General features: G+C 35.3%; 1 protein-coding gene across 4 annotated transcripts in view; it reads left to right on the top strand.

Moving 5' to 3' along the window:
* LOC110021100 (cell differentiation protein RCD1 homolog) overlaps positions 1-14,139 on the top strand; it is a 56,866-nt gene that overhangs the window by 40,149 nt on the left and 2,578 nt on the right. For all 4 annotated transcript variants that reach the window (XM_020719437.1, XM_020719438.1, XM_020719439.1 and 1 more), the window contains 2 exons: positions 2,829-2,935; positions 3,350-3,445. In XM_020719437.1, coding sequence (XP_020575096.1) covers positions 2,829-2,935; positions 3,350-3,445 — 203 coding nt within the window. The remainder of the gene's footprint in view (positions 1-2,828; positions 2,936-3,349; positions 3,446-14,139) is intronic.

Here is a 14,139-nt window from a genome sequence, read left to right as displayed (position 1 = left end):
CAGGCGGTAAGAGGGAAGCATGAACCTGCTTCTTTCTCCAGACCTATTGGATATCTCGGAGGTCTACTAAACTTAATATGTTTTGCTTAACAAAAATCATCGTTAATAAAACTAATAGGGACCCACCAAGATATGATTTAGGATTTGGTAGATCACCAGAACCTTATTTTTCCCACTTTACATAAAATGTTCTTACATGTATTTTAAGTTTCAGGTGGTAGAACAAGAAGACTCATCAGGTACGCTTTTACAGTTTACAGTATCGTCTTTTTCTATACTTTCCACACTGTACTCTTATGATTACAAAACTTGCATGTTAAATAACGATGTCACCCCGCATGAAAATTAAAACTGGTAGGATAGCCGTAAAACCAAAACCAAAACTAAAATCAACTAAGATAAAATTCACCGCTACAACATTCAAAATATAAAATAATTGAAAATTTAATCACAACCATCACAAAATTTAATCACAAACATCACACAAAATAACAATTATCTTGCAACTAAATTAAAAAATCTCTATCGAATAATTGGGAATCCCTCGGAGGAGGTAACCTACGATTGCTAACGAGATTTTTCATGGTCTAAATGAAAGTATGAAACTTATTAAGTTGAGTTTAGTAAATTCATTTGGACTAAGTGAATTCGATAGAAAATAGTGCTACCGAAATGAGGGAACCGTAGGATCCTAATCGGTGTCGCTCTAATCAACTTTAACATACCCCAATAAATTTTTAAATAACTGCAATCATAGATTCGTATAGGGTCACTTGATTTGACATCATAACTTGACACACTATAAAACTCAAATTCGTCACGGCAAGATGGTGGCCAGCACGATCATCATCAACAACAAAACATGTCTTCTCCAGCTAAACCAATCATTCCTTAGAATTAACAATAAGCCATAAGATTATAAGGTCGTTTGCTTATGCAACATAGATCCTCACCTTATCTTTAAGTCTTTGTACAGCTTTGCTGTACAATTTAAGCCCTAAATCGTCTTAGAATTTTGAGGTTGTCATTCGTCACGATCTAAAACCTTACATCTTCCAGGCTATTTGTGCTACCGTATCACATAAATGTAAGCCTTTACTAATAAAATTGACAAGATGTAACATTTAAATAATTCTCCCTGAAATTGAAGCTCAACCATAGGATAGTTAGGAAGTCACCGAGATTCTCCTCAAGAGCTATGACATCTTCTAGTTCTTCTCCTTTTGGATTTCAAAAGTTCCAAATTTGAATCATTCCCCTTTCACACCTCTTTGTCCAATCTCGTTGAAATGTCCTATCCTTTTGACATATTTGAAGGTAAAATTTCCTGATTTTTATCGAGAGTTTTCTTAGGTGACTTCGGTCATTTAAGATGTAATTAACTAGAAGAGCTTTCCTTTATAGGAAGTTTGTCCGAACCTAGTTTAATATAAACTATATTTAATCCTTCATATTAAATAGGGGAAATTGTCGACAAATAAAACGGTTTCGCAGACCAAACAGACGTCATATATTTCTCAATTTATTTGTTTGAGTCTCATCCTCAAGTTTTATGTTTATCCTTCGGAATAGATATAGGGTTTGAGGTACAGTGTTCTTTCATTTAAATTATGAAAAATATGGGGTTAGTTGGATTTCATATTTTTCTAAACTATATATATATATATATATATATATATGTAAATTAAAACGTCCATCCGAAGCAGGCGACAGGATTTTGATTCCGGCGACCGACAGCTTCTTACGGGCAACTCCTCAACCAAAATAGTGCCGACAGGTACTATAGTTGGTAATCCTTCTGCTGCAGCTCTACCACCTCATCAGACTAATTCTTCGGATGAGAAATGACAGGATTACACTTCCAGGAGGAAGAAGAAGAATGGAGATCTACTTGAACTCAGGAGTCTTATGGATGATACTTCGATTACTTTTGGTAATGGTACGCACCTTACCACCTTACCAATTTGTTAGCTGGATCCCTTCCGAGAACTAAAGCCAGAGACAGGACCAGATTGTGATGACCTTAACTTTTTTTAGCGCCCTAGTGGTTTTGGGTTTTTTTTATTTTTATATGTACCCTTTTTGACTTTTTTGTGTGTTTTGTACCGTATGGGTTAGGTGTCTATTTTTTGGGCCCACCCATACAACTTATCTGTATCTTTTCTCTTTAATGAATTAGCCCTTGGGCCCTTTTTTTTAAATATAAGAGTTGAGCACCTTATAGTGGGAATATGTAAAAAAAATGGTCTATCATAAAATATAAACTGCTTCCTACATAGTCTGCCTGAGGGGATTATTGGATTAAACTCACCTAATTTAGGTAATTATAAATCCTGTTTTTAAGCTAGAAGAAAAATGGGTAAAGAGACAATAAAATACAGAAGGTAATGTTTTGCCTTAAGTACATCAATGTAACCCTCCAAGCAGTCAAAAAAATTCAGATCTGTGAAAAGCAGAGGAACTTCTCAATTGCGGAACGGTAGAAGTTAGTATGGTTTACACGTAAACATACACGATAGGAGTAGAAATTAGAATAGAGTATTGCATTTGGACAGCATTGTAAAATTAGGAGGGAAGCTATTGGTTAACGCACTTGTTTTATTTTTGTTTAAATATTTTAAGCTACTTCAGCATATCTTCTTATTTTTTATTTTAGAAAAACTTTATGATTGTTAAATGTTTTCTGTGCCTTGTCTAAATCAATGTGATTGCAAATAATCATTTTACTTGATATAATATCTTTTAAGTACTTGTTATTGATGTAATGATATCAAGTAGAATTAAAAAATAACAGTCGTAAGGCCTTATAATTGATATTCTTGTTGCAGCACATATACCTTTGTATTTGTACCCTTTCTTAAATACAACCAGCAAAACCAGGCCATTCGAGTATCTAAGGCTGACCAGCTTGGGAGTAATCGGGGCGCTTGTGAAGGTAACTTGTTTGAATAATAAGTGTGTTAATGCATACAGCTAGTACCTTTGATTTTCTTGAATAACATATTAGTCTTTCTTATTGTATCTTTTTGTCTTATTATTCACCTAGAATTTTTCATATTTAAGAATTTTTCATATTTAAGGATGATATATATATATATATACTAGTTGTTTGTAGTCACAGTCGCATAAATTGAATGGCTAGGATGACATCGCATTTATGTTACCAGTTTGTGCATGACATTCTTATGATCATATTGGTATTTATTATTAGTTTGTAAGTATTATTGCTTGTAGCAAACCTTTCGTTCTAAGATTATTATTATTTAGTTATTGTGATTACTATCTCATTCCTTTGTGCTTTTGAGTTTTTTTTTCAGTTTAATTATTTTTTATTTTTGTTCTTTTGTAGGTTGATGATCCTGAGGTTATCAGCTTTCTTCTTCAAACCGAAATAATTCCGTTGTGCCTACGAACTATGGAAATGGGCAGCGAGCTTTCAAAAACAGTGTGTATTAGCTAATTTCATTTCCCATCTCTAAAATTGTGACCCTTTAGCTACCATTATTACCAGGACATCATGCATTTTCTCATGATAGTTTCTAGCATAATTGCATTGGCATCCTTTTATGCTTGTATATCACCAAGTAATAGTACCGCTTAGCGAAGATATCTAAGTGCCCAAATCCATAAATTCCATGTTGCCATTCCTAAAATTTAGTTGATTGTTTATTGTTTTATACTTGATCCTTTGGAATCTTATATTTCAGTTGGTGGCTTAAAATACTAGAGAATCTCGAGTTTCTATTTCAACTAAATAATGCAATAATTAAAACTAATACCAATCAATTTTAAAATTTGCAGTTTCAATGAACACCGATTAAAATTTAAACTCTTCTTTTTCTATGTATACCAAACATTATAAAAATTCGCGCCCAACAATGATTTATTGATCCTGTAACTAAAGAAATTTGACAATAAAGTAGAAACCATAAAAACATAAACAATTAAGTAGGATGCACAACACCAAAAGAAAGCCAATTATTACAATTTTGATTAAAATCAATCACAGTAACAAACCAACATGAAATTATGTAGATATAAAGAATAAAGAACAAAAAGGTCAGAAACATAAATTCAAGCATAACATTAATACCAGGAGAGAATTCCTCTGGAATTGATAGCTGCACTTGTATCACGCTCAAAGGAATCAACATGCAAACGAACACGGTAAATAAAATAGAACATGGAATTTTATTAAGCCAAATAGTTCCCTAATGCATGTCTCATCTTTTATATATATTATTATCAATTTCAGTACTGCATTTCTTGATGTTGATTCTACTTGAAATATTGGATTAATTTTAACTTTAATTAAAAACATAACAAAATAAACATAAGATTTTGGTAGGGGCTTCTTAGGAGTAAGCATCTTAGCAGCTGAGAGCATAATGAGAAGCTCAAATTGGATCAAACTAACACACCATGAGTCCGATGAAAGCGTCGTAAACCATTGTAGTTCAAAGACTGTTACTTATTTAAGGAGTAGACGTGGATGATCTTATGGGTAACTAAACTTTGACTTATTTTTCCTTGAAGCAAAGTTTATTATATCCCAAGATGGATGCCCTTTTTTGTATGCTAAGGGTTATCCAAGGTACTCGTTAGATTTTTTGGGTAGTTTTACGATGTTGCTGTAATCATTTTAGTAAATTGTAAATATTGCTGTAATCACTATAGTGATTACGATATATTTGATGTAATGGGAACAATATGAAGGCAATGAAAATCTTTAAGAAGCCTCTTCCACTTTATTCTTCCTCTACTTAAGTATCTTTGTAGTTCTACTCGAAACCATCCAGTCCTTGATCTCTTTGCCTTTCAAAGCCTCCTGCAAACTCACAAATAGTTGTTAATCCATGTTATTTTGGTGTTCTTTTTTATTCCTTCCTTGATTATCCACTGCACAACATGGATGATGGTACTCACGCATCATAGATTGGTGAACAAATAGCAGCAGTGGAGGAATAGCTTGCTAAAGCAATCCACATTCTATGTAAGGTCTAGCTTAGCCCTTCCTTGTTAGAAATTAAGCATATCTAGCTCAGCCCTCACCATGACACTTGCAATAACTCTTCTATTACTCCATCAAGCATGCAGAAAACCGTGGGAGAAACCCCATTCAATCAATATGGGTTACAATGCCGTGATACATCAATAGTAACCCAAAATAGGGGTCCACGAAATTAAACGTTACTACTGTTGGCACAACCTTTTCAGTGCAGATAAACTTACTCTTACATACTTCCATATGTATAGACCATCCGAAGAATGGTACCTTGAATTCACTAAAATCTGAACTTCATGGGCAGATTTTTTCGTCACACTTCCAACTTATTACGGACCTTCAAAATATGGCATTCTATAAGGATAGCTTTCCAAATTGCTACAAACCCCCACTATCATATGCTATCATCTTTTGTTTGAAACATTATCCAATAAATTGTGGGAATAGATGAATCTCTTTTGCGAATATATTTTACATCCGGTTTTCATAGTGATGTGTCTTCATTGCACACCTCTGAATTAGCCAATTGCGCTTAACTAACTTATTAAAGCTAAATCTATTGATGAAAACAACTTTTTAACCCTTCCCAATTTTTTACCTTGCCCACTAAAATCACCACTATCTATAAAATAACTCTTGCTAATAGAAGTTATTGTGGAATGAGAGAGACTTTTCTTACAATTGTGTCGAAGGCTTCCTTCACAATCATGTTGTAAGAGTAAACTTTTGAGTCCTGTTGAGCGAGCCAAATTGCCTTCCTGAAACTAAGGCTGGCCAGTCATTCCCCCGACTTTGAGCTCTGCTCAACTGCCAATGTTTTTTTGTCTTGTTTGGTTATTGGGTGTACAAGTGCTTTATGCTTATGCCGCTAAGATAGGTCTTGTTATTGACCTCCACCGATTCATTTTATGATCCAATCTCTTGTAGAATAATACCAAAAGCTTTTTGAGGAACCCTACACACTCACCTATATGCCCATATGGCCACAAAATCTAGCTAAAATAAGGAACAACAGCTATTAATTTTGACCATATCAGTACACCTACTGCTAATAATCAACTATATAAACGAAATGTTGACCTATGGTGTCATTCTAACAACCACCAGCGCATGCTTCTCTCCAGTCTTGCTTATTAAAAAAAGGTTGCAACGTGAAGTTTTTTGTGTTGACTACCACGCATTAAACCAGCCTACAATTCCTAACAATTTTGTATAACTATAATCGGCAAGATATTGGATGAACTGCAAGGCACAATTATTTTTTCCAAGTTGTATCTTTGTGCCGGCCATTACCAAATATGAATTGCCAACATCCATAATTTTGCCTTCCGCATACACTAAGACCATTATAAATTCATATTGATGCCATTCTGTCTCATCAACGCACCCTCCACCTTTTTAGAGCATTATGAGTTCTATTTTATGATCGTTTTTAGGGAAATTTGTAATTTTTTATTTTATAATATTTTGGTGTACTGTAAAATATTACAAGCCTATATTTTACATTTTCAAACTATCTTTTTATTTCCTCCTTTCAAACGTTTTTCATCTCCGCTATTCGAAGTGTTTGTTTGGCCACAATAATGTTGACAACCTTTGGCATTTAATCTTTTTTCATTATGTATTTTCCAACTAAGACAAGATTCAAAGCCATATGACATGGCCAGTACCCACTATGGTTAAAGCCCTTTTGTGGGTTTCCTATTCTCACAAGCTAATATTGTTACTCTGTTCAAAACTTGACAGCCATCACTGAAATTCTCATTTTCTTACTGTAGTTCAATTCATTTCTCTCTACTTGTATGAGTGAAATGACATTTGAACACTTTCCCCATTGTTTTGCCTTATCGAATCCACCTTTCCATTCATCGTACTCACAAACGCATCGGTATTGACATCAACATCGCTCTCAGCCAATATGGTAAACTTATTGCATTTTACAATATGAAACATATGATTTATGAATTAAATTTCTTCTATCATTATTATTGTTGTTGTTGTTGTTGTTGTTGTTATTGTTGTTATATTTTTATTATTAGTATTTTATTTGTTTCTTATTATACATTGATTTTATATTATTAATCTTAAATTATAAATTAAACTTTTATAATTTTATTATTTCCAAATTTTATCTCATTATTAGAATTTGGAAATTAATAAAATTTTCAAAAAAAAAAAACTTTCCTAATTTCATTAACGTTAATCATAAGACATTATTTAAAATTTTATCTTCTTAATTAAATTTCAAGATATATGAAATATACATATATTTTAGATGTCAATTATTCTTTATTAATAAATTTCCATTATTATGGCATATCAACATAATAAAAAGTGTTCTGCTTCACCGAATTCCTTCTTCTGAAAATCTGTGTGCTCATCACTGATCATTGTTCAATCCCACACATAAAGATTTTTCACTCCCACCCTCCTGTACGCAAGGCTGCCATAGATTTCTTTCCCGTCATCCCCTGCTCCAATGAGACCAGATCGTGAGTTCGCTCTATTTCTACTCCAACTGCACAACTTTGCTAGCTTCGGCGTTGCCTGCACGGCTGCTTGCGTGGTGTTCTGTTTCTTCTCTCTGCCCAGTCTTTTTCGACACTCAAATCATGCATGAGCTGCTCACACCTTTGTCGTTGCCTTCATATGTGTAAATTGTGCCCCCTAGGTATGCTTGCGTTCACGATCGGAGTCGGCATCACCCTCATCTCAAATGACTTCATTCAACGGCATCACCTCGTGTACCGCTCCTCTCCTTCGCACGCCTTATTATTTTTCTTCTCAGGATGTTGAAATTGTTCAGTTCAAAACAAGGGTTTTGTTCCTTAAAATGATGATTCACATACTTCATCCCCCGTCTTGTCACGCCTGTGTTACTCAAATTAAACTCAGTGTTACATGCTCTCCTATCTTCTTGATAATACATGAACTATCGTTTCAGTTCTCTAAACTTAATTATCCTCTCCATCTCATCTCCAATTTTATTTCAGCTAAACTAAATTTGATTGTAGCTTTAAAACAAAATTAGTTGCAACCTAGTTGCTCACCCAGCTTACACTTTGAAAGATGGCCTAATCCCGAAACATGGTTTAGTGGTATTTGCTTCTAACTCAGTCATCAAAATTGATCTCATCAATTAATAGCACAACAGTGTAGTTAGTGGTCAGAGAGGAATCCACAGAACTTTGCACCTTCTATGCGAATATATCCTATGGTGACACATAAAATCAATGTCTACCAGTTTTTACAAAGATAATTGACTTGTCAGGCCACCAAATGCCAACCTTTGGCGTCAATGGGCTTGCTTCAGGCAAAAGCTTGGGAAGATGTTATAATGTAATTATGTACTTATGTACTACCAATCTACCACCACGGTAGTAGTTGGTCATTTCATGAAGTAGACTCATTTCAGGTCTTTGCCTCCCTTCTTCAATGCCACTTTCACCTCCTTCATGTTTCTAATTGAACCTACTGACACCAGGGCATCCCGAAAATCATAGTTTTTTATCATGATAGAATCTTCATGAGCACACTTTGGTAGACTCATTTCAATCAATTTGGGATGAAATTTCATTTTTGCACCACTCACCATGTGCAATTTGATTGTTACAATGAAGTCACAAATTGTGGGCTTGAGCAGTGTTTGCGCTGCTATATCATGGATAATCCCACACTGGTCAATTTCATAACATGGGCTCAATATTCTTACAATATCTCCACATAGGCTTCCATTGATCTGTAACCATTTCAAGCTCTCCGTGGTTAGCAACCTCCATCTATAGAACCATACATTGATCAATTTTCCACTGTCGATGAAGTACACACGGCTTACATATATTGATAAAGTTTTTCACAAACTTTGCCTCAAGCGCCCATAATATGCTGATACAGTAAGCCAATAAACATCACTGCATGCTTTGGCTTGCTGTTGAAGACCACATTATCCTCGAACTACAACCCTTAACTGCTAAACATAACTGTGTCAGGAGCATTATTCTAAACTTCGCATAGTCTATTTTTTACCTTTCAAATTTCTGGAGTGAATTAGCCCCGATTCATTCCAATTAGAGTTCTTTCTTGCATATTCACTCATCTCATAAACTATCAAAAAAGCTTTTTAAAAAATTTAGCACTTTATGCCACCATAGATGTAATCTTTCTAGTTCACACACACACTCACACAGTGTATATAAATGGCTTCATCGTTGGGCTCGGTATGCTTCCCGTGTATGTCACAAAACATGTTTGGGTTGATGCAATTTCTGCTGCATGTTTTTTTATCAATCGAATGTCTTTTACTGTTTTACAAAACAAGATATTCTACCATGTTTTATTTCCAACTAAATATCCCTTTCCCAATGAACTGCATGTATTTGGGTGTACTTATTTTGTTCGTGATATTCGTCCACAGATATCTAAGTTGGGCCCTAATTCATTAAGGTGTGTGTGTTTAGGATACTCTCTCTTGCAAAAAGGATATTGATATTTTTTTCTATTAAGCAGCTACATGGTTTTTATTGATGTTACCTTTCATGAACAAATCCTATTCTTTGATGACTCATCGGTGCCAAAATCCTCATAAGATTCCGATGAGTTAATGCATAATATCATCAGTTCAGATCTTGGTCCAACTTCACCTCCACCACTTGTGTCTCGCTCCACCTATCACTAATTTTTACTGTAAAAGTCCTTATTCCTCTAATCCTAGTTCTACACCGGTGTCATTTTGTTTAGTGGATCCTCCTCTTGGTGATTTTAATTTACCTATTGTTCTTCGAAGAGGTAAACGTCAATGAGTCTTTCCCATTTCCTCTTGTGTTAGTTATAATCAATTATCTTCTAGTTCTTGTTTGTTTATTTCTTCCCTTGACTCTATTAAGGTCTCGAGATCTATTCAACAAGCCCTGTCCGATTCTTGGTGGTGGGCAGCGATGATTGATGAAATGCATGTCTTAATTGAAAATGGAATTTGAGAACTAGTTGAATTACCCTCTAGTAAGAAGGTTGTTGGTTGTAAATGGGTATTTGCAGTTTAATTTCATTCTGATGGACTGTAACGCATCTCAAGCTCGGTTGGTTACTAAGGATTAAGCTTAAATTTATGGGATTAACTATTTCGACACGTTCTCTCTGGTAGCTAAGTTAACTCCGGTTCACCTCTTCATGTCCTTGAATGCAATGAATAATTAGTTCCTGCACCAGTTTGATGTGAAAAATGTCTTTCTGCCTGATCTTTTAGAAGAGGTATACATGGAGCAATCTTTTGGGTTTGTTGCTTAGAGGGGGATCTAGGAAAGTGTCGTCTTCAGAAGTTACTTTATGGATTGAAGCAATGCTCTCGGGCATGGTTTAGAAGATTTAGCTAAGTAATAGAAAAGTTTGGGATGCATAAGAGTAAAAGTAATCAAACTGTATTCTACAAGTGATTTGCTTCTAGGATCATTTTGTTGACGGTGTTTGTTGATGACATTATTATTATGGATAGGGAATCTTATTATTTAAATCATTTCTTCAAATTCAGTTTAATACTAAAGATCTGAGTTTCTTGAAGTACTTCTTTTGGACTGTGGTATCAATGAGCAAGAATGGTATCTTTTTATCTAATAACAAAATATATTTTCTATATTAGAGATATTCCTGATTTATAGAAATGAGAGTATATATAAATATGTAAAATATACTTTCAATTGAGGAATAAGAAAGACAATTTTACCATCACACACACACACACATATATTAGAAGGTTATGCTATGAAAGTTTTTCAGGGTTGCGGCTCATAAATTGCTAAAACACAGCTTTTGTAAGAAATTTAGAAATAAAATTTCAATACTTGCTACTTTTGAAAATTAATTTTCAAGTGGACTTTTTGTCATTTTAAGCTATGGAACTTCAGTCTTTTTGGTACAGCGCAGGTTTGTTTTATCTTGCTCGAGTCTCCTCTTTTTTTGTTTTCATCAACATAATGTAATCATCAAATTGAGTTTCTTGGGTTATTTGTTGGGAAAAGGTTTTCTAATCATTTTTTGCACAATGAAGATAAAGGAACTTTTTTTTTATTTTAACAAAATGTCATATGTTTTTGATATCTCTGATTCTATTAACGATATTTTTTTCTTAAATTAAAATTGTTTAAGAAATATTCTTTATCCGTAACCCTAAACATAAAGGCTAGTATGTCTAATAATGCCCACCTTCCCCTTCTTAGGCTAGAAGTCTATATATTCAATCACTCTTGTAAATCAAAAAAACTTTTCATAAATCAACAACTTAATGGAAAATATTGAAGAATTTTAATAGAGCCCACTCCGCCATGCTCTTTTAAATTACTTGAACTGACTTGACTCATAAACTGCGGAATTTTGAGTTTCCTATTTTTTGTATTATTCTCTCATGTTATTTTTTTGTTATGTCATAGTTCTTTCCTTCTTGAGTTAGTTTATCTTTGATAAGTTGTAATGGTTGTAATTAAGTTTGTCCTAACAATAACATTGGTAAAATCACCTAATGAAAGCCACCTCAGGATACAACCACAAGAAAGGCAAAGCCAACCTTTAGGAAAAAAAAAACTCTCCAAAACTGCCTCCCAAAACTGCTACAAGTTTTTAATATAAGCTAAGACATTTCCTAGTTACATGTTTGCCATCCAAAGAAATAAAACTATAGAAAAACACATGACACAAAACAAAAGACTGAAATAAAACCCCGCAAGAACAATAGAGCAAAAAACTCTTCAAGCTCTAGCGGCATTCTCCTGGATTTGGAGAAGATTCAACTTGGGTCTCCAATTCCAACTCTGAGACATTGAAAATGGAGTCGTTTTGACATGGGAGCGTGGGGCGGGGTCTCTCGATCTTGTGGGTCTGGCAATCCCGTGATTGTAAGCTGCGTCATCCTGGGTCACGTGAGTGAGGCGGATCGAACCAATGCTACTCCTTTTAATTTTTTTTTCCAAATTTTAGCACGTTTCCTTTTATCTTTTCTTCATTTCTAGTCCTTTCATATATATATATATATATATATATATATATATATATATTGTATTAAAGTTTGGATTGCAGTTTTTGGGTGTTTTTTGTCTGGACAGTCGTCGTCGTCTATGTTTTTCTTTTCGAGGGTTATATCTGAGGGTTTGAGTGTTGCTCCGGTTGTATCTCGCTCCTGAGGTGGTGATTTTCTTCCTTATACCCTTTTGTATCCTCCCCACGTCGCTCCTGACAGCCCTCCGTTGTTGTAGCCCCCCTCAAACAGTAGTTTATTGTTATTTTTATTGTAGTTTTCCAATTCCAATCGTCTGTCCTCGTTGTCGCCACTCTGGATAGTCGTCTTCTTGCTGTCCTTCAGTCACCCACATCCTCAGCCACTACCGCCACACCTATTTGTTGTTAACCTTCAGTTCCAATTGTCCATCCACACATTTCTCTCATTTCAGCTTGTTGTTATTGCACAACTCCTCTCCTTCGTTTTCGTCGTCATCCTCTCTTGCTATCGCAATCCATAATAGCACCTCCCAGCCAATTCCCCGCTGTCCAGTCCCCTCTTTCTTGCTGCCCCCGTCGATGACAGCAACCACACTTGTCGTTCCTGCAGCTTCGCACTTCCCCCTCGCAGTTAGCCACACACCTTTGTTGCTGTCATGCCTTCCAGCCTTTCACCAACTCTTTGATCCTCTCCGGAGGATCAAACCTCTTGCCGATCACCTCCACCACCCTGAGATCCACCCTAGTTTGAGTGTTTGTGTCGGGTCTACTACTAATTCTATTCCATTTGTGAGATTGTATTTCCTTATTTTGAATTCAATAATAATATTTGTTTTCCTATTGTTGTTCGGATTAACACTGGTTTCACATTCTAATCGCCTGTCAAGTCATGATCGGTGATCCAAGCATGTGTCCTCCCTTACATTCACCGGATCAACACTATTCTGTAAATGTGCATCCTTCTCCGCCATTTGAGATTCATCACTATTGCATTTAAATTTCACTCGCTTACCATCTGATCTTGGTGCTGCCTCAAATACTTGGGCTTCAGCTCCTTGACAAGTAATAGTAAAAGCCAATGGCCCTGCATTCGTTCCTACATGAACTTGCTTATGATCACCATCAAATCTCTCTCTGGAATCTAGATTCTTTCTAGGCCTACGGTGAAGTGTCTCATTGTATCAATATCACCACCTCCAATTTTTTCATCCTTGGATAATTGAAATAGCAAGCGATTATTTGTGGAGTTCCTCCCACCATTGTCTCTGCACCTACATCAGTGTCTTGCCTCCAACAACGATCAAATTTAGTTTGATGTTGTGCGGCATGTATCATTGAATCATAACTAGCATTTTTATTCTTTGTAGGCTCAGGTAAATTTTTCCCTAAAAATTTGGTGATGATTAGGAGGACCCCGTAGCTACTTCCTTCAGGCCTTTCAAAAATAGTGAATAAGGAAAAGTGTTGGGTTCAGTCCCCGGTTGGATTTTCTCCCTCATTGGCTTCAAGGTGGTTTGAATTCTCTCTTTGATGAATGAATAACTGATTTTATATCCATCATGAATCATATAACGGTCATGCCAACCAAGTAAATATGACAAGCGTCCACAGGAATTACATCAAATAATATCTGTTTCTGAAATTCTGATCGATCGAAACTTAAACCAACATTGTCAGGTGAATTTAATTTCAGCTCCTTTCTTGAGCCCTGTGAGCTGGTATTATGGGAATAAGGTTGTGTAGTTAGCCGAAACTTCACCATATTTGTTGAAACCACATCACAACTTCTGTTGTCGATGATAAGGTTATAAACTTTGTCCCGAACCATGATTTGGGTTCTAAAGAGGTTGTGTCATAACCAATTTTTATTGGAAGACTATTCGACACTTACGAGTCGTCTTATCACAATTAATTCTCCTTAATCCGCATATATGCCTTGCTTCCTTGTTTGATTATTTTCTTCTTTTTTTACAACATCATCTTCCTCTTGTTTAGCTTCATCTACCATGGAAATGACGTGTCATTTTGAACAATTTGAGGCTATGTGGCCAAACCCATGACATTTTAAGCATTATCTATTGGGCTGAGTTCCTCCCAATTCAATGATAGCGGTTTTCCAAAGCTGGTCTGGTGTTGTTCGGCTATTGTTTTCA

The sequence above is a fragment of the Phalaenopsis equestris genome, unplaced genomic scaffold, assembly GCF_001263595.1.
Source record: "Phalaenopsis equestris unplaced genomic scaffold, ASM126359v1 Scaffold000121, whole genome shotgun sequence".
In the NCBI taxonomy this organism is placed as follows: Eukaryota; Viridiplantae; Streptophyta; class Magnoliopsida; order Asparagales; family Orchidaceae; genus Phalaenopsis; species Phalaenopsis equestris.
Note: the sequence above shows the minus strand (reverse complement) of the source record. Positions and strands in the feature narration are given on the sequence as shown.